The following is a 25,852-nucleotide window of genomic DNA, read 5'->3' as shown; positions in this document are numbered from 1 at the left end:
AAATACAAATGGCCAAGGCACATGAAAAAATGCTCCACATCACTAGTCATCAGGGAGATGCAAATCAAAACAACAATGAGATATCATCTCACACCACAGAGACTGGGACACATTCAAAAGAACAGCAGCAACCAGTGCTGGTGTGGATGTGGGGGAAAAGGGGGCGAGGATGTGGGGAAAAACGGACGCTCTTTCACTGTTCGTGGGAATGCCGACTGGTCCAGCCTTTCTGGAAAACAATATGGACAATCCTTCAAATACTAGAAATTGAGCTTCCATATGACCCCACAATACCACTTCTGGGAATATATCCCGAGGATGCAAAAAAGCACAGTAGAAATGACATCTGTACCTATATGTTCATTGCAGAACTGTTCACAATAGCCAAAATCTGGAAACAACCCAAGTGCCCTTGAACAGATGACTGGTTAAAGAAACTTTGGTACATCTACACAATGGAATACTATGCAGCTGTTAGAAAAGATAAAGTCATGAAATTTTCTTATAAATGGATAGACATGGAGAGTATCATGCTAAGTGAAATGAGTCAGAAAGAGAGGGACAGACATAGAAGGATTGCACTCTCTTGTGGATTATCTACATCACATGAAGCTGACACCCAAGGACAGTAGATACAAGGGCCAGGAGGATTGCCTCATAGCGGGAAGCCTGCTTCATGAGCAGAGGGGAGAAGGCAGATGGAATAGAGAAGGGATCACTAAGAAAATGATGGCTGGACGAATCAGTCGGGATGGGAGATGTGTGCCGAACATAGATAATGGACCAAACATGATGACCTCTCAGTGTCTGTGTTGCAAACTACAATGTCCAAAAGTACAGAGAGGGTATGGGGAATACTGTCTGCCATGGGAAAAGGGGGAGGGTGGGAAACAGGGTGGTATGCCGAGGATATTGGTGGTGGGGAATGTGCACTGGTGGAGAGATGGGTGCTTGACCATTGTGTTATTGTAACCCAAACATGAAAGCTTGTAACTATCTCACAGTGATTCAGTAATTTTTTTTAAAAAAGGATATTAATGACATAATGACAATATGTCAATAATGTCAAATTCAATGTGTGGCATATGAGGATAGATCCCCTTCCTATTCCTAGAGTACAGCATTATTGCCTTGGAAAACTGATCAGTGGGTTAGTCACTTATTTTCTAATAACCAGGAATATAACCATTTTCCTGAAATTACTGGTTGGTAATGTCATGGAAAGCACCCAAAAAGTTTGAGCAGAAATGTGGAAGAAGAACTTAGTCACTGAGAAAAATAGCCTAAAGCTGGCCCCATCCTCCACAGGAAGCCAACTGACCTTATACAGAACCTCAGCCCTCCAAAGGAATCCCACTGACCTTCTAAAGATCTTCACTGCACCCCAGTCACTGTCATCCTGACAGACTAACTTCCTAAAGGATGTTTCCCTAACCCTTCACCCAAGTCAGCACTCAATACATGTTAGTAAACAGTTAAAAAGTGGAAGTTTCTGGGAAAGCCACAAATGCCACAGCCTTTGCTCTAAAGAAGCCTTCTGTCAAACCTGTAAAGGAGGTTATGAGAACATGATGTTACTAACCTCTGTAAATACATGATTAGCAAATTAGAGGATGTTTTTATTAAAATCTCGCCAACCACTGTGTTTCGTACCCTTCCTTCACTCTTGGAAGTCAGAAAAGAACACAGACTTCCTAGCAATTACAGAAACTGAATGAAAAAGTCACTTGATTAACTGGGAAGGAAGACAAGCAGCCAGCTTCTGAAGTCACTCAGACCCTCTGGCTCTATTAACAAGAAAATCCATCTTCATTAACAGCTTCAACTTTGTCTTCAGAGGGCATGCCAAGGGAATGCCAGATTACAGTATAAACTAATGAATGGAAACTGAAGTCACTTCCGTCCCCACCCCCACCATCCAGCCTTGCCTCATCTTCTGTACCTTGCAAAGCAGAAGGCTGCACTGCCCACTTCACAGTTTGTAAGAACTCATTCCCAAGTCAATAACCGGACTTCTCAGCTCTCCTTCCTACAGAACCATCCTCCCCTGGTCCATTGTCTCACTTAAACACTAGAGAGACCGGCCTCTCACTTAGGCACTGAACACACTTGGGGGTTATTTATGCCCATTTTTCAAATATATATTTTGTAGAGAAAGAACAAAACTAGAAGGAGGAGTCTTTGTACAAAGAGATTATTTTGCAGTCACAGCAAAAGCTGCCCCAGCTAATCTGAGATTCCATCTCTCAAACGGATGTGGAGGAGTCTTGGGGGAAGCCTATTCCTGAGATCTTGTGGGAATTTGAGGAAACTGACCAGGCAGCTTTTGTGACCTGACTTGAACGGGATATAGTCAAATATCCTGCAAACTCCAGCCATTCGGGGGTGGTGTGGGAGGAGGTGGGTGGAAGTTGGCCAGGCAGAACCCTGAGTTGCCACAGGTTCCTGGAGAAACATTAGTGTAAAAAGTGGCCATGAGCATTCTGACTGTCATCAGGTTTTGTAACTAAGGAGGAAAGCCTGGTAGCTTGCCCATCAGACAGAAAACATTGGGAGTAGGCAGAATAAGAGCTCATAACTTTCTCTCAAGGCCTGCTTTGGCTTTGTCTGTGCCTATAAAAACCAATACCAAGTTCTCCACAGGTCAAACTGATATAACATGGTCCCCGAAATCCTATCTTTCCATCTTGATTCCTGGATTCTAGTTCTGTATGACTTTCGACCTGCCTCTACTCTTCTCAGACCTGATACTCCAGTCTCTTTCGTCCTGTCCCTTCTCCATCCTCAACAGATGACCTTGCCCCTTTAGAAAGGACTGACAGGCCGGAGACCTGGGTTCCACCTCTACTATGCTTGTCATTTCTCCTCTCTTCGGTCCTACTAGGAAGAGGCAGGTGATTAAACTGGAGATCCCCATGAATCAGGTCCCAGAGCTTTCCCTCCTGTCCAGATCTGCCCCAACAGGCTGAGATAAGAGAAGCTTGCTGTCCAGGTCCCGCCCCCCTACTGCGATCCAAGCTCTTGAGCACTCTTCTCTGCTTCAACCCCGCCCTGGGCCACCTTACCCGGATCTGCCCCCAGGAGCGCGTGGTTTGGCGACGGGGAGGTGACAGCGCTATGTTGCGCCTTTAGCGTCAGTCTCCCACGGAGTCTCTTTGTCACTGGGTACCTGGCCGTCTCCCTCCTCTCCGCTGCGAGGGTAGGCCAGCAGACGCATGGCCGGAGCACAGGCCATCTCCACCTGGCGCACCTGCTCCCGGCTCAGGCGCTCACGCCAGGCGTGTACAGCCTCGCGGGCGTCTCGCGCCGACAGCTGGAAGGGGCGGTCGGCCCCATAAGCTGTGCCGCGCGTCATGTTGAACGCGAAGGCATCGAGGGCCGCGACCGCACGCAGCCCGGCAAAGCCCAGCAGGCGACTCAACTGGGCGCTCGGCTGCCGCACCAGGTCCTCATAGCGCAGCCTCAGATAGCGCCGCCGCAGCCAGGCAGGCGCGCCGCGCGTGAAGAGTAGGTCTCGCAGCCAAGCTTCGCAGATCACCTCGAGCGCGCCTGTTAGGAAGAAATCGGCGCGTGGCGCCGCAGGCAGTGACCGCGAAGGCGCACCCGGGCGAGCTCCCACGCCCTGTGCCAGCAGCAAGCGGTGGAAGCGGTCGCCCCTTTGGCGGGAGCGCAGCACTTGGATGCTCTCGCGCAGCAGCCCCTGCCTGGACTTGAGGCGCGAGTTGTGCACCGCTCGGGGGTCGCGGAAAAGCTGCACGACCTTCAGGTTGAGCCCGGGGTCACGAAGCAGGGGCACCAGCACACCCAGGTCAAGGAGGCGAACATCTTTGATGACCACCACCGGGTACTTGCGGCACTCGGCCTCCAGGGCGCGGAGCGCCACGGGTGGGCAGCTGCGCTCACAAGTGGTATCGTCGATTAGACCCACTTCGGTGCGGGCATGGGGAGCTTTGGGACACAGTGGCGGTGAGCAGATGACCTTGTTGGTCCGCCAGCGAAAGAGAGTGGCCGTGGTGAGATTGCCTGCAGCTGGGTCCCCCGGCGGCACGTACAGTCGCAGCACCGAGAAGTCACAGCGGAAGAGCGAACGTAGCATATCACGCAGCGCGCCCTGCAGGCTCTCGGCGTCGCCCGGATACAGTGCCTGCCAGAGATGCCACATGGGTTCGTACAAGTAGAAAACGTCCGGGTGCTGATTAAAAAGCTCACCCAGAAAAGACGAGCCAGTGCGCCAAGTGGCGTGCACGTAGATGTGCTGTTTTTCTCGAGACACCGTCTGCCCGACGGCACCGCTGAAGTTGCCTGGGGACCCTGGGGAATGGCCCCACTCTGCAGCGGGGCGCGCCTCACGGCCCTGCTCGCGCTCACCCGCTGCCGCCGCCTCCAGGCTCCACACTCCAAGACTACGCTGCAGGCCCGGGCAGTGCCCAGCGCCCTTGTCCGAATCTCGGCCTCCGTCCAGCACGGAGGGAACAAGCAGCAGCACCAGCGTGTAGATCACCAGCAGGAGCGCGAACTTGCAGTACTCTCGGCGCCGCCGCCGCCGGCTCTTCATCGTTCACCGAATCCCCACCCACCCCCAGTGCGGGTCAGGCTTCCGTTTTCTCCTTCCTCAGAAATCAAGACCCAAGTCCGCTCCGCTAGCCTCTTTGAGCCGGGTTGCGCTGGGAGCAGCTGAGCCACTTCGCCGCGCATCCACAAGGGAAACTTGGAAGGCTTTGGTGCTAGAGGCGGCAACCCTGCCCTCTCTTGGCTCCGCCGCCGTCTAACAGCCTATTGGCCAACTTGTCCGCTGTCCGTCCCGCCCCGTCCCGCCCCGTCCCGCCCCGTCCCGCCTTCCTACCCCGCAGCTTCTCTCCGCCTCTCTACCGGCCTGGGTAGCCCACAGCATTGCAATATTTGGGCGGGATTGCTGCAGGCTGGGGAGGGGGGTCGCTGAACCAGAACCTATGTTTCCCACAGTTCCTCCAGAATGAAGTCAAGGCCACATGAAACGACTTCCGGAAAGGGATGTGCCCCGTGATGAAACGTGAATCTTACTCAGGTCTCTACTGCCTCCCCTGTTTAACTCCCCTCCTGTTTCTGTCACAGGCTCACTGGCTTCCACAAGGACCAAGGTCCCTGGTCACTCACTATTTATGTGCAGCCTTCCCATCATTTCCAGCATGGGTGTCACTAAATTCAGCATTGAAAACTCCTCCACTTAGACACATACAGTTGCACACAATAGGAGGATCTGGGGAGTTTGAGCCACACTTGCACTGTTCAGGTGTAGCCTTTAGGAATTTTTAAGTGCTGTTTTCTTTAGGGCTGTGCATATTTTTACAACTCCAGGATTATCCGTTTATTCACTCTCAAAATGCAGTAATTTTTAGTGCCTCTGTATCTCTAGTGTAATGAGATTTGTGTGTGTATGTGTGTGTGTGTGTGTGTGTGCGCGCGTGCGCGTGGGGGTCATGTGTTAACCACAGGATAACCTGTTCTTACACATATGAGCAAAAGACATTTACATATCTCATGGTACAGTGTTGCCACTTCTCAAGAACACAAAAGCAGGGATCTGCGCACAAAGGTGGAAGAAAAAGTGATAAGAATCCCAAGCACTTAGAGTTCCTGAAATCCAAAAGAGAACTAATAGGAATACTTGGCTTGTTGCAGCAGTATAAGGAAAAAGGAAAGGAGAGCTTCCTCCCACTCCCTTGAAGAAGGTGTTGTAAGATTAACAAAAGACAGAAAACAAATCTCACCTCCACCAGGGGGATGTGTATCAGCTATAAAAGTGAGAACTTGTCTTTGAACTAAGGTCTTCTCCTTTGATCTTTTTCATTACAGAAAGTATACCACCTCTGAAAATCACTCTCTCATACTTCTGCTTTCTGTGCATACTTCTCTCTCCTTCACCTACTTGTTCAAATCCTGTTCTCCAACCTCACTGACCACTACTCTCACTTTCTTCTGAATGTATAGTATTCAGCTGAGACCTCAGGCCAGTACTGTAATAATTCTGCTACTAACCTAAACTTCCTGCCCAGCATTCTTTGCTTTACTCATTTGACAAAATGATGCTCTCCCCACCCTATTTGGCTTTCTTTGAGTCTGCAATGCAAATACTGTTGCAAAACATCTCCCCTTAGTAGAGATGTCACTTTCCAGTTTCAAGTTCAACTATGACTATTGCACATCTTCTCAGTTCTCTTTAGATCTCAGATACTACTCTTCCATTTCTTCTGCACAGAAAAAATTAAACTGTTAGACAATCTCATAACTTTTCCATCACCAGACTCATTTATTCTTTTTTTAATAAAAATTTTATTTTATTAAATCACCATGTGGAAGATTACAATGCTTTCAGGCTTAAGTCTCAGTTATACAATGCTGAAACAACCATCCCTTCACCAGTGCCCATATACCACCACCAAAAAAAAAAAAAACCCACACAGTACACCTCCCATTCCCCCCCTCTTTGTAACTGATAAGTTTCACTTTACTTTCTGTTTACTTTGGTTACATTCAATATTTCAACACAATCCTCACTATTATTGTTTAGGAGTATCCCACTAGAGTCAGACCTATTGTGAAGAAAAATGAACCGCAGCCGCGCGGTTATGGACTTCTGTACTTTAACAACTAAGTCCAGGGATATTTCTTCCAGATATTGGATCAATGCAAGCTTGAAACCCCCATCTGTGGTCATCATAAAATGGCGGACACCGTGCCCTTCATCCCTGGAGAGAAAGAGGCGAGAGAGAGAGAAATACCTTTCCCCTCCTGGGCAGGCACGGGGTCGCGGCTTAGTTCTCAGGCTGGAGACATTCTGCGAGGAGAGACCCATTTATTCTTTTACATCTGTGTACATATTCTCTTAGGCAAGAACAGTATTTTGAAATATTCATTTATGTCTTCTTCCTTTACTAATTGGTGGTGGGGGTGAGTCACACCCATCTATACGAGGGGATTACCCCTGGCAGTGCTCAGAGGACTATATGCAGTGCTGGGGATTGAACTGTGTCAGTCACATGAAAAGCAAGAGCCTTACTTCTCTACTCTCTCTCTGCCCTCCCCTATTTTAAAAGTTTGTTTAAACTCCATGGTTTACAAAGTTGTTCAAAATACAGTTGTTATGGGAATTTAATACTCCAACACCAATCCCACCACTAGAGTGACTTTCCCTCCACAACTGTTTCCATTTCCCAACCACTCCCCAAACCTGTCCCCTTAACAGCCACAAAATAACTTATTTTATATTGCTTGTTACAACTAAATGGCTAATGGAATTATAAAAAATAATTCAGTGAAAGAAAATTTGTGAAAACTGTTATATTTCACCATGGGGGTCATTAAGTTTGTGTCTGAGGGTTTACTAAGTTGTTTATTGCTAGCTGAGCCATCTGTGTTACTGTTTTTGTTGGCTCTCTGGCCACAAATGATTAAATGGGTCTGGTAATGGAAAAGTAAGAGATTGTCTAGCACAGTTTCATTTTCTCTGTGAAGTAGAAGGCAAGATATTATTTTCTCATCTAAATTGGTGTGCTCCCCAAGAGTAGTAGAGATAAGGACCAGGTCTGCTCCACGGCTTGGAAACCAGCCTCACATGCTGAGTGAAAAGGCAGCTGAGATAGAGAAGAGAACACCAAGTAAAGGATGTTGAGAGGACCCATTTGGGTTGAAAGATGGGTGCCAAAAGTAGACTATAGACTGAATATGATGGCGGTTCCATACCTCTATTGCAAACCACAACACCCAAAAGGAGAAAGGGAGCAAAAGGGAATACCCCGCCACAGAGGTGAGTTGGGGTGGAGAGGATGGGGTGGGGGTGGTGGGAGGGATGCTGGGACCATTGGTGGTGGAAAATGGGCACTGGTGGAAGGATGGGTACTCAATCATTGTATGACTGAAACGTAAGCACGAAAGTTTGTAAACCTGTAACTGTACCTCACAGTGATTCAATAATAATAATAATAATAATAATAATAATAATAATAATAATAAATTGATGTGCTCTTACTGGAATGTCCATATTGTGGAATTTAGTGTGGCAGTTGTACATTCCCCAAACTCCAGGATCTGTATAACTGGGCTAATGACTTTATACATCAGTGACTATGGGGTGTGGTTGTGGTTGTGGCTGCTCCGGTTTCTGGAAGTATGGGATCAGGGTAGGCTGCTCACCCACAATCTGAGAAGACCCCAGAAAATGGTGTACCTGGAGTTTTCATTGCTTTGGTGTCTCTGCAGAGATTAGATGTACAGCAGCGAGTTGGTGGTATGGTGGCAGCTGTGGGGTATGGGTGCTACTTCCAGGCTTCAGCAAGGAAAGGACTCAGCCCACTTCCCTCCCAAGGGTGCCCCAGAGTTTTCAGCTGGGCTACCAGTGTATCTGTGAATTTTAGCAGCTTTGCTTGCATCTCCTCAGAGATTATTCATGAATCTATAAAGCTGGTCTAATGGATAAATTTACATGGTGGATTCTGTGGGATGTTTGGAGCCTCTCCCCTAATGTTTAACTTTCACTCCTTTACTCTTCAGCAAATAAGTGGTTCTTCCCTTATTTGACTGGAACAATGTGGCTGAGCAGAATACAAAAAGTCCTTGTTTCTTTCCAAAAGCTTCAACTCTAGTATTAGGAAGTATAGTCAGCTTAGAAAAATAAACATAGCAGTCACTGGAGAGACAATATAGGGGTAAGGTGCTTGCATTGCATATAGCTGCCCCACATTCAATCCTTGGCATTCCAAAGTCACCCCAAAGCACATAGCCATGAGTAGCCCTCAAGCACCATTAGATGTGCCAAAAAAGAGAATGGTTCTAAAACAACATAGTTTTCTCCTCTTCTCTCCATGCTAATTGGCAATGCCTGCCTACACTAACTGGAATGACCCTGTGATATGCATTGGTCAATAGGATAGTAACAAGCATGACACACGCAGGGGCTTAAAAGATGCTTCAACTTTGGGGATTTCTCTCCTGTTGCTCTTGGAACCCTGGGATAATCAGATGAAGAAGCCTTGGCTAGCCACCTGAATCAGAGAATATATTGTCTCAGCTGAGGCTTCCAGGCCAATGAGCCTGCCCCTCCATGGAGATATTTCTCCTAGCCTGAGATGGAGGAAGGAAGAGTGGGTATAATGGAAGAGGTAAAGAAAGAGAGAGAGGCAAGAAGAGGAGAGAAACAGAGAGATAACTTCTTGGATACTGTATCAGTGGTACCAGAGTACTTCTTCTTGGCAATGAGTCAGGAAAAAACAGAGCTCATGGAAGAATGGTTATATGGTTCATCTTGACTGACATGGCCAGAGGCACTGTCCCAAGCATTGGTGGATCCCAGGTAGAGTTGGAGGTAGCAGAAGTATCACTGAGGCGGTGAGTACAACATTTTTTTATAGTTGTTAGAATTGTTTCTAGGCCAAGTAACAAGTTTAGGTTATGGTTAGATTTATGCTTATTATAATTGAGGAAATATGGTTACAATAGTGATAACAACATTTATGCTTTTAATGTAAAATTATTGTGCATTTACCATAACCTAAATGCCAAAAAAGTGTTATCACTGTCCTTTTATCACTTCTGCTGTGCCTCTTCCTTCCTCACTCTCTTTTTCAAGTTCCCCCCAACTAGGTAACCTCAGGTTTGTAGTTGAAGTTGAAAGTTTTATTGTCATTAGATACATTCCATTGCCTTGATTTGTTTCTTTATGTAAAAAGGATGATTGAGATCATCCAATATTTGTACTTCTCACTTTGACATATTTCACTTAGTACGGCCATTCAAGTTTTAGCAAAAGAAAAGATTTCATCTTTTCTTGTTGCTGCATGGTATTCCATTGTGTCCACACACCAAAACTTATTTATTCACTTATCTTTCATTGGATATTTGGGTTTTCATATCCTGTCTACTGTACTTAGCACTGCCGTTAACATAGGTATGTGCCGCAGCCTGCACGGCCAACTTGAACCTCGGCGGAGAGAGGGAATGAGAGTTGAGTGGGCTAGGAAGGACTGCATGCAATATGCGGCATACAGCAAGTTTATTGAAATCCAAGCGGGTTTATGTAGTCTTATTTTAGCAATGATCAGCAGGTTACATAAGTGGCATAAATATTATTAATCAAGTGGTGCAAGCAACTTTATTTTTGCCAATATTACTTGTTTTTTGGTTTATTCTCTCAGCCTTGAGAAACATGGGAAAGCAGATGTGGCCTTGAGCATGGCCATGGCAGGCGCGAGCCAATCCTCCCTTCAGCCTCCTCTCGAGTCCAGCTGCCAGAGCATGGTGGCCCTTCAACTTTTCTCACGAGGCAGGTTGCCAGAACATGGTGGCCCTTGGACCCCCTTTCCAGGCTGGCCGCCAGAGCATGGTGGCCCTTCAGCCGCCTGTCAAGGTCAGCTGTAAGGGGATGACTCACCCTCATGCCACATTTCTCCATACTCATTCCCGTTTATAGGAACTAAGGTAGGGGGTGCCTAGGCCCCCTCTTCACCCAATCCCTGTTTACAGGGACAGAGGCAGGGAGTGCCCAGGCCCATCCTCAACATCTCCCCCTTCCCTTTCTCAAAGTTGGACAGACTGTCCAGTTCTAATTTGCAGAGTATGTACATGGAACCACAATCTTTGAATATTAAAAACAATTTTTTTAAGCAAGCAAGGTACAATAATAAAAGTTATATATAAACCTGCAATGCCAAGACCTAAACCCACTAACGCCTGCATCATCCAAGCGGGATCCAAAACTTTATCAAGAGCCTGTAAGAAATCTGTTGTTAAATCTCCTTCAGCTAGAAGAGGGGAATTTTTGGAGATCCAATATCTCCTGATGCAACTGCATCACGTCCAGACTAGCATTAGCATGATGCCAAATCCCCAATACATGATTTTTAACTCTCTCCCAAGGGTATTGGGTATCATTATATTTCTTATGGGTCACACATATCCACTGATATTGCTTGTGACAGCGGAGGCTAGTCTTCATCCTCAATGCAAGTACCTCATTTCCAAGAACTTGCACAGTGTCCCATAATGCATTCAATCGCTCTTCCATCTTTCTGTCTATGTCTTCCTGAATATTGAGAGCCTTACTAACATTCCTACCCATCATGTTCACTGTATGAGCGGTCTGAACTTCTCTGGCTAAAGCAACTCCAGCAGTGGTTGCTGAAGCAATCATAGCTATGAGAGCAAGAACCAGCAATCATTATTCCAACAAATCTCTTTTTTATAGCCAATGCATTAGTGATTTTTCTCCAGATATCTACCCCGCTCTCATCTACCCATTCCCCAGAAATATCGGTGGGAACAAGCAAAAATGCAGGTTGGTGCACAATCAAGAGCTGCTTATCATCCCCTATTCCCATCACACTGTTAGACAATGTACAATTCTAACATGTAATATTCCACCCAGATTTTGCCTTACTTATATTCACATTTCCTATCATAAGACCCCAAGGGAATGGTACACATGCCTTAAGCGATCCTCCATAACGCTGATTTCTCCCATCAACAGACACTTGTACATTAACATCTTCCTCCCGCTCTGGTTAAAAGTTCTCTTGATTATCAGGTCGAGAATAATTGTCCTTAGTCATGGCCAATGCCAATTTCCAACTACTGTGTTGTTAGTCCTTCACCAAGCACCCCCCAAGGTGAATCAGTCATCCAAAATTGACCAACACCAAGTACAGTCTCATCTCCCCGAGAATGCCAGGAGACCCAGGTGATGTTTCCAGCAGTGTAGATAGGAGCCTTTTCAGCATGACACTGAGGCCATACAGGATGTCGAGAGTCCTGTGTAGGGGATTCACACACTGGGAGCGGGGGTGCAGGAACATCACGCTGCGTGGGAGAGTTTGGGAAGGCCAGTTCAGTGACCAGGATCTACGTGGTATTGTAGCAAAGGCGGCATGGATCACCCAGGCAGCTTTCTTGTCGTGGACGGTAATACATCAATGTCTTCAATGGGAGGTATCCATAGGCTGCTCTTTTTGTCCTGTTATTATGTAAGCAAATGGGTATTAAGTGACTCATCCCAGAAAAGTTAAAAGATCCCCTTTCCCAGCTCAAATGAGAAGCTGAGTATCCTCCCACCAGAGGTGTGCAGTTGGTATAAATTGGAACCTTTGGCCCTCCCCAAGCAGCCGCTTGTAGAACGGGAGGGTTCGGTGTATAGGTCCAATACTGCTCCCCATCAGCAGTGTTCACCCCTATGGCCAGGAAGGCCACAAATAGCAAAACTGGATTGGTGCCAATCTTTTGGAGCAGTTGTAATGCTCCCTGTACTATAGCCATGACTGTTGTCGCTGGCTTAAGCAAACCTCTGGGAATATTATCCCTGACATGGAGAGTCATCTGACTCATCCTTTTGACTGTTTTCCTCAAGGGTCTCTTTCTTCTTCATCTCCACCATCCGGACGAATCTCTTCAGTATCCATCTTGGCTCCTGTTGGACTCTGGAAAATATACAAACATGTCCTCTGCCCCAAGTTAGTAACAGGTCTGAACCATTCCAGTTGTTGGTAACGGGGTCCTTCCAAAGGACCTCAGGTATAGGTTGTTGCCCAGGGGAACTTTTCCAAAATTCATCCAATGTTGAAAGTCAATCCTGGTCCAAATTAAAAATATTCAAAATTAAAAGAGCATGATTTAACAAATTATGTGGTGTAGGCTTGTAATTCACCACCATTTCCTCCTTTTTTCTTTTTAATTTTTGTAACATAATTTTTAGAGAACGATTAGCACGCTCAACAATTGCTTGTCCTTGAGGATTGTAAGGAATAGCAGTAACATGTTTCACACCAAAAACGTCACAAAATTTTGTAAATGCTTTATTAAGATAATCAGGACCATTATCTGTTTTAATTGGTGTGGTATTCCATAAAGGGCAAATTGAGTTAAACAATGACTTGCAATATCTTTAAATGCTTCTTCTGTTTGTAGGGTAGCAAAAATAAGTCCTGAATAAGTATCAACAGACACATGAATATACTTAAGATTGCCAAAAGAGCTCTCATGCATAACGTCCATAGTTCATTTGGCAAAAGTCCTCTAGGATTTATTCCGGGATGAGGAATGGGAAGGTGAGGTGCACAAGCTGGACATGTTTTAACAATTTGTCTAGCAGCCTTAGGGATGATAACAAACTGTCGTTGAAGGGCTCTAGAAATTTGATGATGAATAGCATGAGAGGAAGCAGGAGTTAAAACTGGGTGAAGCCGGATTGCTTGATCTGTTTTTTCATTTCCCAATGCTAGAGGGCCAGGTAATTTAAAATGTGACTGCAAATGGCCAATAAAAATAGGATGTTGTCTAGCTTAGATGTATAACTGTAGCCTTAATAATAATCTCCCTATAATAATCTCCCTATAGGAGAAGGAAAACCATGATTTAGAATGGCAGTCTCCAAAGGACCTAAGGCTTTGGCTACGTACTATCAGTATAGATGTTAAGTTTTTTATTATATTTCTTAATAACTTCTAAAACAGCATGCAGTTCAGCAACTTGTGCAGCTCCTTGTTTTGTTGGAAAGACATGAGTGTCACCAGCATAGCAATTAGAGGAGCCAGCAGTAAAAACAGTTAAAGCTTGAGGCAAAGGATTGTGAACAAATACCTTTGGAAAAATATAAGAGGTTCGTAATGAGAATTGAAGCAACTTATCAGCAGGATAGTGATTATCAATAACTCCAGCAAAAGACAAAAATGCTAGCGCCCATGTCTCCGATGTTTGAAATAGCCAATCAACTTCCTGTTTTGTATAAGGAACAATAATTGTCTTAGGATATTTACCAAAAAGTAATTGACTTCTACTCCTGCTTGGATCGACTCAAATTAGTACTAGGAACACTGAAATCAAATCGCTTACTATCAGCTTCAGTCAAAAAAAATAATATAAAAGAAAGTTTTTAATGGCAGTGAAGCTGGGTAAGTCAAATTGCAGAGTAATAATTATCAATTTCTCCAGAAAAAGACAAAAAGTATTAGAGTTCATGATTCCAAACTGTAGGAAAATATGGATAAAAGAGGGTTAAAATGCTCACAACATGCATATATTTAAGTTACTCACATATTCCTTCAAACTTTGCCCACTTCATCACTCCAGTGGACTACATTCTGTAGCTTATTTATTAAATGACTTTAAGCTCCATTGTAAGTTTTCTTCAGTACAGAACTCAAATAGCTATATATGCAGGTTAAGCCTGTATTGTTAGGCAAACCTTGACATTAACTTAATATAGAGAAAGGGAACAAAGTTTTGGATTGTTTATGTTTATCTTAATATGAAGGTCAAATATTCCTTCTACTTTTCTGTTTTATTTCAAATTTTCTTTCATAATTCTTGAAACAAAACACTCTTGCCAAAATACTTTAAATTTTAATTAATATTTTTCCACAAATACATCTCTGGTTTTTGGAATATATTCCTACAAAAGGCATCCAAAAACTTAACTCTTAGATATTAACTTATTAACTTCAAAACTGAAATCAGTAAAGTTGTGAGTTATCACCATTCTCAGCTCTAGTTGGGCTCGGCTGAGAACAGGTGGAGGGGGGGGGGCGCAGCTGCCTCTGTTCAGCTGCAAACTAAAGCCAAAAAGGCGGTTTTCATTCTTTGGATTTAAAATGACTCATATTTTTTCCTTCAGCAAGAAGATTTGAAGCTGGTCTGAAATGTCAGCAGGGAAACCTGTTGTCTTTAAAACTTTTACAAGGGCTCAATGCTGTAACTTCAGATTATCAGGCAGACACCGGAGATTAACACATTATAACTTTTTTTTTCTAACTAAATGTTACCAAAAGTTTCAGAGATCAAATAAAACACTAATAGGATATATTTTGCAACCAATTTGATAAGTTTAGCTGTTTTTAGGTACCACAATTACTTCAATACACATTTTAACAATCCAAAAGAGATGCAAACGAATACACATATTTGTGTAAAAAACACCAGAACTGCCAATGTTTATGGAAACATAAAAAAACTTTACTTTAGTGGCTTCTGTGCCTCTGTTGTTTTATAAAGTGGCCTAATCATAATCTTTCATTACAATTGGCTGAGGCTTATAATAAAGACTTGCATACTTAGAACTCTAATTTTACTTTAGTTTCAGGCTCTAATTCGGCAGCTTTTTTCTAGATAATACAGATTCTGAAGCTCAAAAGAATTTCAACTGCTAATATCCATCAATAAAAAATTTTAGATTGGGCACTTAAATTTTTCTGTAGGCTTAGTATCCTGCTGAGAAGTCTTTGTTTAAACCTGGTCAACAAGTCCCAAAACACCTAGACTTTTTCAAGTGCAGAATTACATGTCACTCTGACCTCTTGAGAAAATGCTGCTTGTCCAGGTTTAAGGATTTCTACTTCTGATTTTAACCTAACTCTAATATTTGAGTACTCAACACAGACAGACAGACAGACAAAAAGACAACAAACATCACATAGACATGTACACATATATACTTGATCGATCGATCTGACCCTTCAGGAATGGCAGGGAGAAAACTGATGGGCTGAGAAAGGAAGGGGCATTCCCCAGGGCAAAAATTAACCCTGTCGGCCGATTGGGATTGCCTCGGTTTCTCAGCCTAACCAGACTGTTTCCTGCTTTCTAACTGGGTCAAGACAGAGCTCTTACTAACATAAAGCCGGCAAAATAATTGATGACAAAATTGTTGTAAATTTAAAGTGGTCGGATGTTACCATTATTGACTTTAACTTCAGTTCTTAATTATCTCAAATGATAAGAATTTTACACCAGACACTCTTAATAATTTTACAGCACTAACATCCTTCCGGACACGCACACAGAAAGCCATTGAATGTATCAGATTTTTAAATAGCAGCCTAAGCAAACACACAAATTAATTTTATTCTTGCACTGTTTTACAAAGCTTCTAATTTTTAACTAGGCAGACACTTTCTCAACCCATTCCTGTCAGGCCAAGTTTTTCCAATTGTTCCCATAACTGGGGACTAACGTCCCCAGAGTCAGCGCTGAGAGAACCCCTAGCAGACTCTGGTTTGCTTAACTGTTCTCCTTCCTCCTCCCGCTTTTCTATCTCTTCCCGATTGTCATCACGCATCAGTTTAGCTTGGAATGACTTATAAGAAACTACAGAGGAAAGCATTACAAGGGTAGACATTTCTGCAGAAAGGGAAGAAGCAGAAGATACAAGACTAGGGAATACGATTTCCCATGTCCTTGGCTCCGGAATAGAAGAAAGACTAATATTGTCCATTATAAATCGCCAAAGCGCAAGAGTATCTATAGGCGTCTCAGCCGGACCACAATTATTATAATACTGCTGAAGCTCATGCCCTACTTGTCTCCATGTCATTTCATTCAAAATAACCCTCCTTAGGAAACCAAAAACAAACTTTTCTCACATGCTCAAGAAATGCTTCTATCTGCTTCTCCTGCATTTTCAAGCCTTTTGCTGTGAACATCATCTGCAAAGTTTGCGCGGAAAGCTGCTGGTGGCTAGAAGCTTGCCCCATTTTACTCCCTATATATTTACAATACTCCAGAACTCCAGAAATTCCTTTGAATTTCTTTTATTTACTTACGACGCGTCTCTTTTTGCTGGGGACTCTTCATTGATTCCCTCGTTCTCCAGTCCCTGTGTTCGGGCGCCACTTGCCGCAGCCTGCGAGGACAACTTGAACCTCAGCCGGAGAGAGGGAATGAGAGTTGAGTGGGCTAGGGAGGACTGCATGCAATATACGGCATACAGCAAGTTTATTGAAATCCAAGCGGGTTTATGTAGTCTTATTTTAGCAATGATCAGCAGGTTACATAAGTGGCATAAACATTATTAATCAAGTGGTGCAAGCAACTTTATTTTTGCCAATATTACTTGTTTTTTAGTTCCTTCTCTCAGCCTTGAGAAACATGGGAAAGCAGATGTGGCCTTGAGCATGGCCATGGCAGGTGCGAGCCAATCCTCCCTTCTGCCCCTCTTGAGTCCAGCTGCCAGAGCATGGTGGCCCTTCAACTTTTCTCACGAGGCAGGTCGCCAGAGCATGGTGGCCCTTGGACCCCCTTTCCAGGCTGGCCGCCAGAGCATGGTGGCCCTTCGGCCGCCTGTCAAGGTCAGCTGTAAGGGGATGACTTACCCTCATGCCACGTTTCTCCATACTCATTCCCGTTTACAGGAACTAAGGTAGGGGGTGCCTAGGCCCCCTCCTCACCCAATCCCTGTTTACAGGGACAGAGGCAAGGGGTGCCTAGACCCGTCCCCAACAGGTGTGTATATACATCTTTCCAGTTTAAAGTTTTTTCATTCTTGGAATAGACACTAAGGGGTGTATACACTAGATCATATGGAGTTCTGTTTTTAATGTTTTGAGGAGTTTGCATCCTGTTTTCTATGAAGGCTATACCAGAAGACAGTCCTACTCTATCAGTGTCACCCTTCAACCTCCCACTCTTCCACCATGAAAAGCTCAGTTCTGTAGACCAGTTTTCAGGCTCGTTTTCCTTGTCCTTTTATCCCCCTACTACATTTTTTTTATAACTCACATTTAATAGAGGTAATTCTATATCTGTGCTCCTTTTTTATTTACTTCACTCAGCATGATACTCTCCAGATCTATCCATGCATCAGCAAATTGCATGATTTTGTCTTTTCATATAGCTGAGTGGCATTCCATTGTGTATATATACTACAGTTTCTTTTACCCAGTCATCCATTCTTATTTTTATTTATTTATTGAATTTTTTTTATTGAGTCACAGTTACAAAGCTGTTCATGATTGGGTTTCAGACATACAATGATCCAATATCCATCCCTCCACCAGTGTCCATTTCCCACCACTAATGACCCCAGTTTCCCTCCGGTCACCCCGCCTCCACCAGCCTGCCTCTATGGATCTATGGCAAGTACTTTATCTCTCTCTCTATCCCTCTCTCTCTCTTTTTTGGGCATTATATTTTGCAATACAGATACTGAGAGGTCATCGCGTTTGTTCCTTTATCTACTTTCAGCAGTTCTTATCCAGACTGATCATTTTTAACTATCTTCATCATAATGTACCCTTCTCTATCCCGACTGCCTTCTCCCCCAGCACTTGAGGCAGGTTTCCAACCGTAGACTAATCCACCTTGCCCTTGTTTCTACTACCCTTGGGTACTAATCTCATGGTTTTTTAAAAAAATATATTCCACAAATAAGTGCAGATATTTTATGTCTGTCCTTCTGACTCATTTTACTTGTCCCTCATTAGTTGCATATACATTTAGGACTGTGAGTTCTTTCTGATGTACCGATCCATTGATCATTAAGAAATGACCTTCAGGTGCTGGAGCAATAGCACAGTGGGGAGGGCATTTGCCTTGCATGCAGCCGACCCGGGTTCAATTCCCAACATCCCATATGGTCCCCTGAGCACCGCCAGGGGTAATTCCCGAGTGCAGAGCCAGGAATAACCCCTGTGCATCGCCGGGTGTGACCCAAAACAAAAACCAAAGAAAAAAAAAAGAAAAGAAATGACCTTCACTGTCTCTTATGACCTGCAGCCAGAAATCTATGTGGTCTGATACTAGTATGGAACCCCAGTTTTTTTCTGTTTTTTTTTCTTTTTGCATCACACCCAGCGATGCACAGGGGTTACTCCTGGATTTACACTCAGGAATTACTCCTGGCGGTGCTTAGGGGATCATATAGGATGCTGAGAATCTAACCTGGGTCAGCCACATGCAAGGCAAAGACCCTACTCACTGTACTATTGCTCCAACCCCAACCCCAGTTTTTTAAATGAGGTTATTTGCTTGGAAAATGCTTTTGCAGACTTTGACTGTGAACTTGTGTTTGCTTCGATCGTTCAGATGTGTTTCTTGTAGGCAGCAGAATGTTGGGCTCAATTTTTCTAATCTATCTTGCCACTCTGTGCCTCTTGATTGGTGCATTTAGTCCATTGCTATTGAGAGAGATTATTATGATGGGGGTTTGTGGCATCTTTATGTTGGAGTTTGGTGTACTTGTGGGGCTTGTCTTGTCTTAAAGTAGACCACTTAGTTCTTCTAAGAATAGGTTTTAGTCTGTGAAGTTCCTGAGTTGTTCTTTATCTGTGAAGTTGTGCATTGTTCTTTCAATATGAATGAGAGTTAGGCTGTGTAATGTATTCTTGGTGAGGCATTCATTTCACCAGTCATCTGTTCTTAGACACTTGAATTGTTTTCATACTTTGACTATTGTGAATATGCAGCAATGTATATAGGAGCACAAAAGTCTTTTCTAAATATAGTTTTTTTTATTATTTTTTTTTTTGCTTTTTGGGTCACACCTGGCGATGCACAGGGGTTACTCCTGAGCACGGCCAGGGGACCATATGGGATGCTGGGATTCGAACCCGGGTCGGCCGCGTGCAAGGCAAACGCCCTACCCGCTGTGCTATCGCTCCAGCCCCTCTAAATATAGTTTTGTGTCCTTAAGATAGATACTAAGAAGTAGGATTGCTAGAGGATATGGAAGTTCAATTCTTAGTTTTTGATAAGGGTCCGTAGTGTTTTCCAAAAAGCCTAAACCAGTCAATAATCCCACCAGGAGTGAACAAATGTTACTTTTCCCCCACATCCATGCCAACTCTTGTTTTTGTTCTTTCTTATGTGTGGCAATCTCACTGGTGTGAGGTGATAGCTTGTTATTTAGCTTTATCTTTGGTGATAAGTGATGCAAATATTTCTTCATATACCTATTGGTCATATCCATGTCTTCTTTGAGAAACTTAGAGTTGATCACATCTATTAATTTTTGATGTAGTTGATTTTTTTCTTGTTTTACAAAAGTTCTGTATATCTTTTATATTATCCCTTATTCAAATGAGTGGTGGGCATATATTTTATCCCAGTCAATGGGATATTTTGTTTTCAGTCATTATTTCTTTTGCAATGCAGAAACTTCTTCGTTTGATACAGTCTCATTTGATTATCTTGTGTTTGCTTGGCCAATGGCATTGAATCATTGAAAATTCCTCTAGGTTAAGTGTCATGAAGGGTTTTTCTCAATATAATTTTTGGATTTAGGCCTGTGTCTAAGTCTTCCTCCCCCCTTTTTTATTGAATCAGGGTGAGATATAGTTACAAAGCTTTCATGACTGAGTTTCAGTCATAAAATGATTGAACACTCATCCCTCTACCAATGTATATTTTCCACCACCAATGTCTGTGCTGACACCCAAGGACAGTAGATACAAGGGCCAGGAGGATTTCTCCATAGCTGGATCCTGAACAGCTGTTTGATAATTATGAGATTGTAACCCAAACATGAAAGCTTGTAACTATCTCATGGTGATTCAATAAAATTTAAAAAACTTTAAAAAAAAGAAAAAAAGAAAAAAAGCATTCCTGTTTCTTTCATGTTCAGGAAGTTTAATATGCCATATTTTAAAATTTGGTAGAACTCACTAGTAAGGTGCATCTATTGTATCTAGTGAGATATATTTAGACACTTTTGTTTTGGAAGAAGTTTATTTTTTTCCATCAATTTCCTTACAATTAGTCAAAAGTTAAAGTTTTCTACTACTTCTGATTCAGTCTTAGGAGGTATTGTTATTCAAAAACTTTTGCCACTTTTTCAAGGTTCCCTCTACAGCTTAGTGCCATAAGGCATTCAAAGTAAGCTCTTGTAATCTGCATTTTGAGATATCTGTTATTATTTCTTCCTATTAATCTCTGATCTATCCGTTTCCTCAAACTTTCCTCATAAGACTAGCTAAGGTTTTGTCAATCATCTTTATTCGTACAAAGCAAAACAAAAATCCCCCTTGATTATAGCTCCCAGTTTCATTGATCATTTGTGTTCTTTTCTTTCTCTGTCTCATGTGGCGGGGGTGCTACACGGTGATGCTCAGGACTTACTTCTGGCTCTGCACGCAAGAATTACTCCTATTTTCCTCATCTTCCATTTATGGCTGATATCTAACTTCAGGGCATTATGTCTGAGATGAAATGATTAGAAAAGATTTCTTTTTTTACAGTATGGTCCCTTTTGTTGTGTTTCATCTTAGAGAATGATACCTGTTCACTAGAGAATAATATTTATTAGGTTTTTGAGGAGTTGAGGGCACTACACATGTCTATTAGACACAGTTCTCTCTTATTTTATTATTAATTTTCTGTGTTGTTGATCTGCCCAATGATGAAAGTGGAGTATTGAAGTCTCCCACTATAATTATGTTGACATCACTGTAGCTCTTCAGTTCCATTAGTAGTTGCTTTAAGATCTTTTCTGCCTCTTTACTTAGTGCATATACTTTAATAAAAGTCAAGTCCTCTGGATGTATAGATCCCTTGAACAGTTTGCAATTAGCCAGTGTGATTGTTTCCTAGCCCTTCACTTTGAGCCTGTGTTTATCATAAAAGTTCAAGTGAGTCTTTTATAAGTAGCAGAAGGTTAGAGTTTGCTTCTTGATCCATCAGTGCCTTTTGAGAGTAGAGCTCAATATCTTTCTAGTTAGAAAAATTATTTATATATATATGAACCATTTTTCTAAGAGGATTTAGAGTGTTTCTGCACTCAAGCATTATTTCTTTCTTTTCTTACGGTTTGGTATCGGATTTTTACAGAGAGATCGGCTTTCATTTGCCATTTCTTGTTTCTTGGTGGCTTTGCTTTGAGGTTACTGAAGTTTTAAGGTTAATAAAGTTTAAAACTGAAGTTTCAAGCTCATCTCCTCTTTCAAGTTTGAAATACTAATTCCGCAGCTCAGTTTCTGAGTCACTTTAACGCCTCTCTGTATTTCCCCAAACTATGACTTTTACGTTTTTTCTACTTTCTACTGGAATTTTCATGTTCTACACAGGAGACAATAAATATTTTTTGCAGATTTGGTTTAGAAAATCAGTGAATGCCCATAGCAGTTATATATCTGAGAAAGTTTTTGAAAATATTTTTGTTGAATCAATGTGAGATATACAGTTACAAAGTTGTTAATGATTGAGTTTCAGTCATGCAATATTCCAACACCCATCTCTTCACTAGTTCATGTTTTGTGCCACCAGTTTCCCCAGTTTTCCTCCTGCCCCCTTGCTCTGCTCCTGCTGGCTTCTTCCATGGCAGACATTTTCTTCTCTGTCTCTGTCTCTGTCTCTGTCTCTCTCTCTTCCTCCCTCTCCCTCTCCCCATCTCTCTCTCATTTTCATTTTAGACATTATGATTTGCATCACTATTCCCTTCTCTGTCCTAACTGTACTCTCCCTTCCCCTTCATGGCAAACTTCCTACAATGGACCAGTTCTCCTGGCCCTTTGTCTACTGTCTTTGGTAGTTATTTACATACTATGTTTTTTTAATCTCACAAATGAGGGCAATCATTCTATGCTTGTCCCTCTCCCACTGATTCATTTCACTCAGGATGCTGAGTGGATGGACTTTCCATGCCCATCCACGAATAAGGAAAATTTCATGACTTCAATTTTTGTTAACATTTGCATAGTGTTCCTTTGTGTAGATGTACCATAGGTTATTTATCAACTCATCTGTTTCCAGGCACTTGGGTTGTTTCCATATTCTGGCTATTATGAATAGTACTGCAATGAATAAATAAACACATGTGGATTTTCTACATTGTTTTGGGCCACTAGGGTATATTCTCAAGAGCAGTAATAGTGGGTCATATGGAAGATCAATTTCTATTTTTGTGGGGAATGTCCATACTGTTTCCATAAAAGCTGGACTAGTTGGCATTTCTATCAGGAGTGAATGACAGTAACCTTTTCTCCACATCCACTCCAGCATTGGTTGTTCTTTTTGATGTGTGACAGTTTCGGTGGTGTGAGATGATATCTTGTTGTTTTGACTTGCATCTCCCTGATAATAAATGATGTAGAGCACTTTTTTCATGTGCCTTTGGACAGTTGTATTTCTTCTTTGAGGAGGGTTTTGTTTCTTCTCTCTTCTCTCCATTTTTTGATGGGGTTGGAATTTTTCTTGTAAAATTCTAACAGTGGCTTATTTATCTTGGATATTAAGCCTTTATCACATGAATGTTGGGTAAATAATTTTTCCTATTCCGTAGGCTGTCTTTGGATTCTGGTCATCATTTTCTCTGAAGTATAGAAGGTTCTTAGTTTAATGTAGTGCCGTTTGTTTATCTTTGCTTCCATGTGCTTGGTCAGTGGTGTTTCATCCTTGAAGATTTCTTTAGCTTCACGGTCATAGAGAATTCTGCCTACTTTTCCTCTATGTATCTTATGGATTCATGTCTGATATCAAGGTCTTTAATCCATTTTTATTTTATTTTTGTGCATGTATTAGAAAGTGGTCTGGGATTTTTTTTTGCATGTAGTTGATCGATTTTCCCAGCACTATTAGGCTACTTGTTAAGGAGGCTTAACTTGCTCCACTTCATATTTTTTGCTCCCTTATAGAAGATTAACTTGCCATATGCCTGAGGGTCTGTCTCAGGATATTCAAGTCTATTCCATTGATTTGAGGGTCTCTGTTAATTTCACTTGCTGCTCCTTTGTAGCACGGTTTGAAATTGTGGAAAGTGATCCCTTCCATTTTCTTTTCCCCAAAGACTGCTTTAGTTATTCAGAGTGTGGGAGAGGGGTTCACTGCTCAATATGAATTTCAGTATTGTTTGATCTATTTCTTTACAACATGACATGGGATTCTGCACAAGGCTGTTTCATTTGGGGCACCTTAGAGGGGGACGGGTGAGGTCCCTCCCAGCCCCAAGGGAGCCAGCTGCAGGAGCGGAAAACCTCCATACTCAACCACCATCATGCTCACGGCTGCTCCTCACACACTTGGGCCGAGTCTCACCCATGAGTGAATCCTCAGAAAACCCAGGTATGCAGGACTTATGACTGAAAACTCCAAGTTCAATGGAACCGGGAATGGGTGACTTTTCCCCATGTCCCCAGGTTTCTGGCAATTTGGCAGTCATGTTCATAAGCCACCTCTGGCTGGGGCCAGATAATCTCACCAATGGCCATAATCCAGAGACTCATTGTCCTTCTCTCTCTGAAGACAGCATGAAACAACTCCCAATAGCCGTGCCGCTGGACCCCATGCCAGGCTGTTTCGTTCAGGGAATCCGAAAAGGGGGCAGCTGAGGCCCCTTCCCATCCCAAGGTACCCAACCCTCCAGAACTCATGACCACTCTCCACACACTTGGGCCATTCCTCAACCACGAGTAAATGTATCCCTGGACAGTGTGGCCACATTTGCAGCCATGTGAAATCTTATACCTCACACCACTCATACTTCAAGAGTAATACACCACATTTGATGGGGTTTAAAGTAGAATACTGTAGCACTGCACTGTAGCATTGTTGTCCCGTTGTTCATTGATTTGCTCGAGCCAGCACCAGTAATGTCTGCATTGTGAGACTTGTTACTTTTTTGGCATATTGAATACCAATCTTATAGAGAAATATATCTTTACATATTTCTATATGCAAACAAGGCTCAACCCTTAAAAACATATTAGTAATCTCTTATAGTAGGGCTTAATGGTCCCTGGGTGAAATACAACAATCTTCACACACTCTTCTCTAAGGAAAGCTTTATGGAGCATTTTTAGTGGTTTATTCATAACAAATAATACAAAATAAATTATTTTGGTTCTGCTTTGGGGCAGGGGTTGGGGTTAGGGATGAAAACATCCAAACTATGGTGGCAGGAAGGTGTAATGCTGGGGGGATTGGTGTTAAAATATTAAATGTAATCAAATATTGTGAGCTACTTTATAAAAATTAAACAAGATTAAAAAACATGAAATGGGTATTCTTATAGGGACTGCAGCGAATCTGTACAATGCTTTGGGGAATATTGCAATTTTGATGATATTAATCCTCCCAATCCATGAGCAGGAGATTAGTTTCTGTTTTCTTACATCCTCTTTTATTTCATGTTTTGCAATTTTGATTGTATAAGACTTTCACCTCTTTAGTTAAAATGATTCTCAGGTACTTTATTTTTGAGACACAATTGTGAACAGTATTTCTAAAATATATTTCTTATATTTTATTATTTGTATATAGGAATGTCTTGGACTTTTGCATATTAACTTCTTAGTCTACCACTTTACTATACAAATCTATTGATTCTGGGACATATTTTGTAGAGTCTTTAGTATATTCTTTTTTAAATACATATTGAATCACTGTGATATAGTTACAAGCTTTCATGTTTGGGTTACAATCATACAATGATCAAACACCCATCCCTCCACCAGTGCACATTCCCCACCACTAATATTCCCGGTATACCCTCCCTTTCCCACCCTCCGCCTGCCTTCATGGCAGACAATATTCCCCATACTCTCTACTTTTGGGCATTATGGCTTGCAACACAGACACTGTGAGATCATCATGTTTGGTCCATTATCTACTTTCGGCACATATCTCCCATCCCGACTGATTCGTCCAGCCATCATTTTCTTAGTGATCCCTTCTCTATTCCATATGTATTCTCCCCTCCGCTCATGGAGTAGGATTCCAGCTATGGGGCAATCCTCCTGGCCCTTGTATCTACTGTCCTTGGGTGTCAGCCTCATGTGATGTTATTTTATACTCCACAAATGAGTGCACTCCTTCTATGTCTGTCCCTCTCTTTCTGACTCATTTCACAGCATGATACTCTCCATGTCTATTCATTTATTAGAAAATTTCATGAGAGTCTTTAAGATATTCTGAGAAGAGTATCATCACCTGCAAATAGATCTTAACTTCTTCCTTTCTACTTGGATGTTCTTGATACCTTTTTCTTGCCTAATTGCTATGGCAAGTATTTCCAAACTTTATTCAATAGGAGTGGCGAGAGTGGGCAACTTGTCTTGTGCCTGATCTCAGAGGGAAGACTTTTAGTTTCTCTCCTTTGAGTATTATGTTTGATGTGGGCTTTGGTAAATGT

At 42.7% G+C, this 25,852-nt stretch overlaps 1 protein-coding gene across 1 annotated transcript in view; it reads right to left on the bottom strand.

Annotated features, from left to right (window-relative positions):
* CHST7 (carbohydrate sulfotransferase 7) overlaps positions 1-4,733 on the bottom strand; it is a 35,362-nt gene extending 30,629 nt beyond the window's left edge. Inside the window, exon 1 of the mRNA XM_004612899.2 lies at positions 3,066-4,733. Coding sequence (XP_004612956.1) covers positions 3,116-4,555 — 1,440 coding nt within the window. The 5' untranslated portion in view covers positions 4,556-4,733 and the 3' untranslated portion in view covers positions 3,066-3,115. The remainder of the gene's footprint in view (positions 1-3,065) is intronic.
* Between the last annotated feature and the right edge of the window lie 21,119 nt (positions 4,734-25,852).

Source organism: Sorex araneus, chromosome X (genome assembly GCF_027595985.1).
Source record: "Sorex araneus isolate mSorAra2 chromosome X, mSorAra2.pri, whole genome shotgun sequence".
Lineage (NCBI taxonomy): Eukaryota > Metazoa > Chordata > Mammalia > Eulipotyphla > Soricidae > Sorex > Sorex araneus.
The sequence above is the reverse complement of the archived record's forward strand: the minus strand, read 5'-3'. Positions and strand labels throughout refer to the sequence as shown.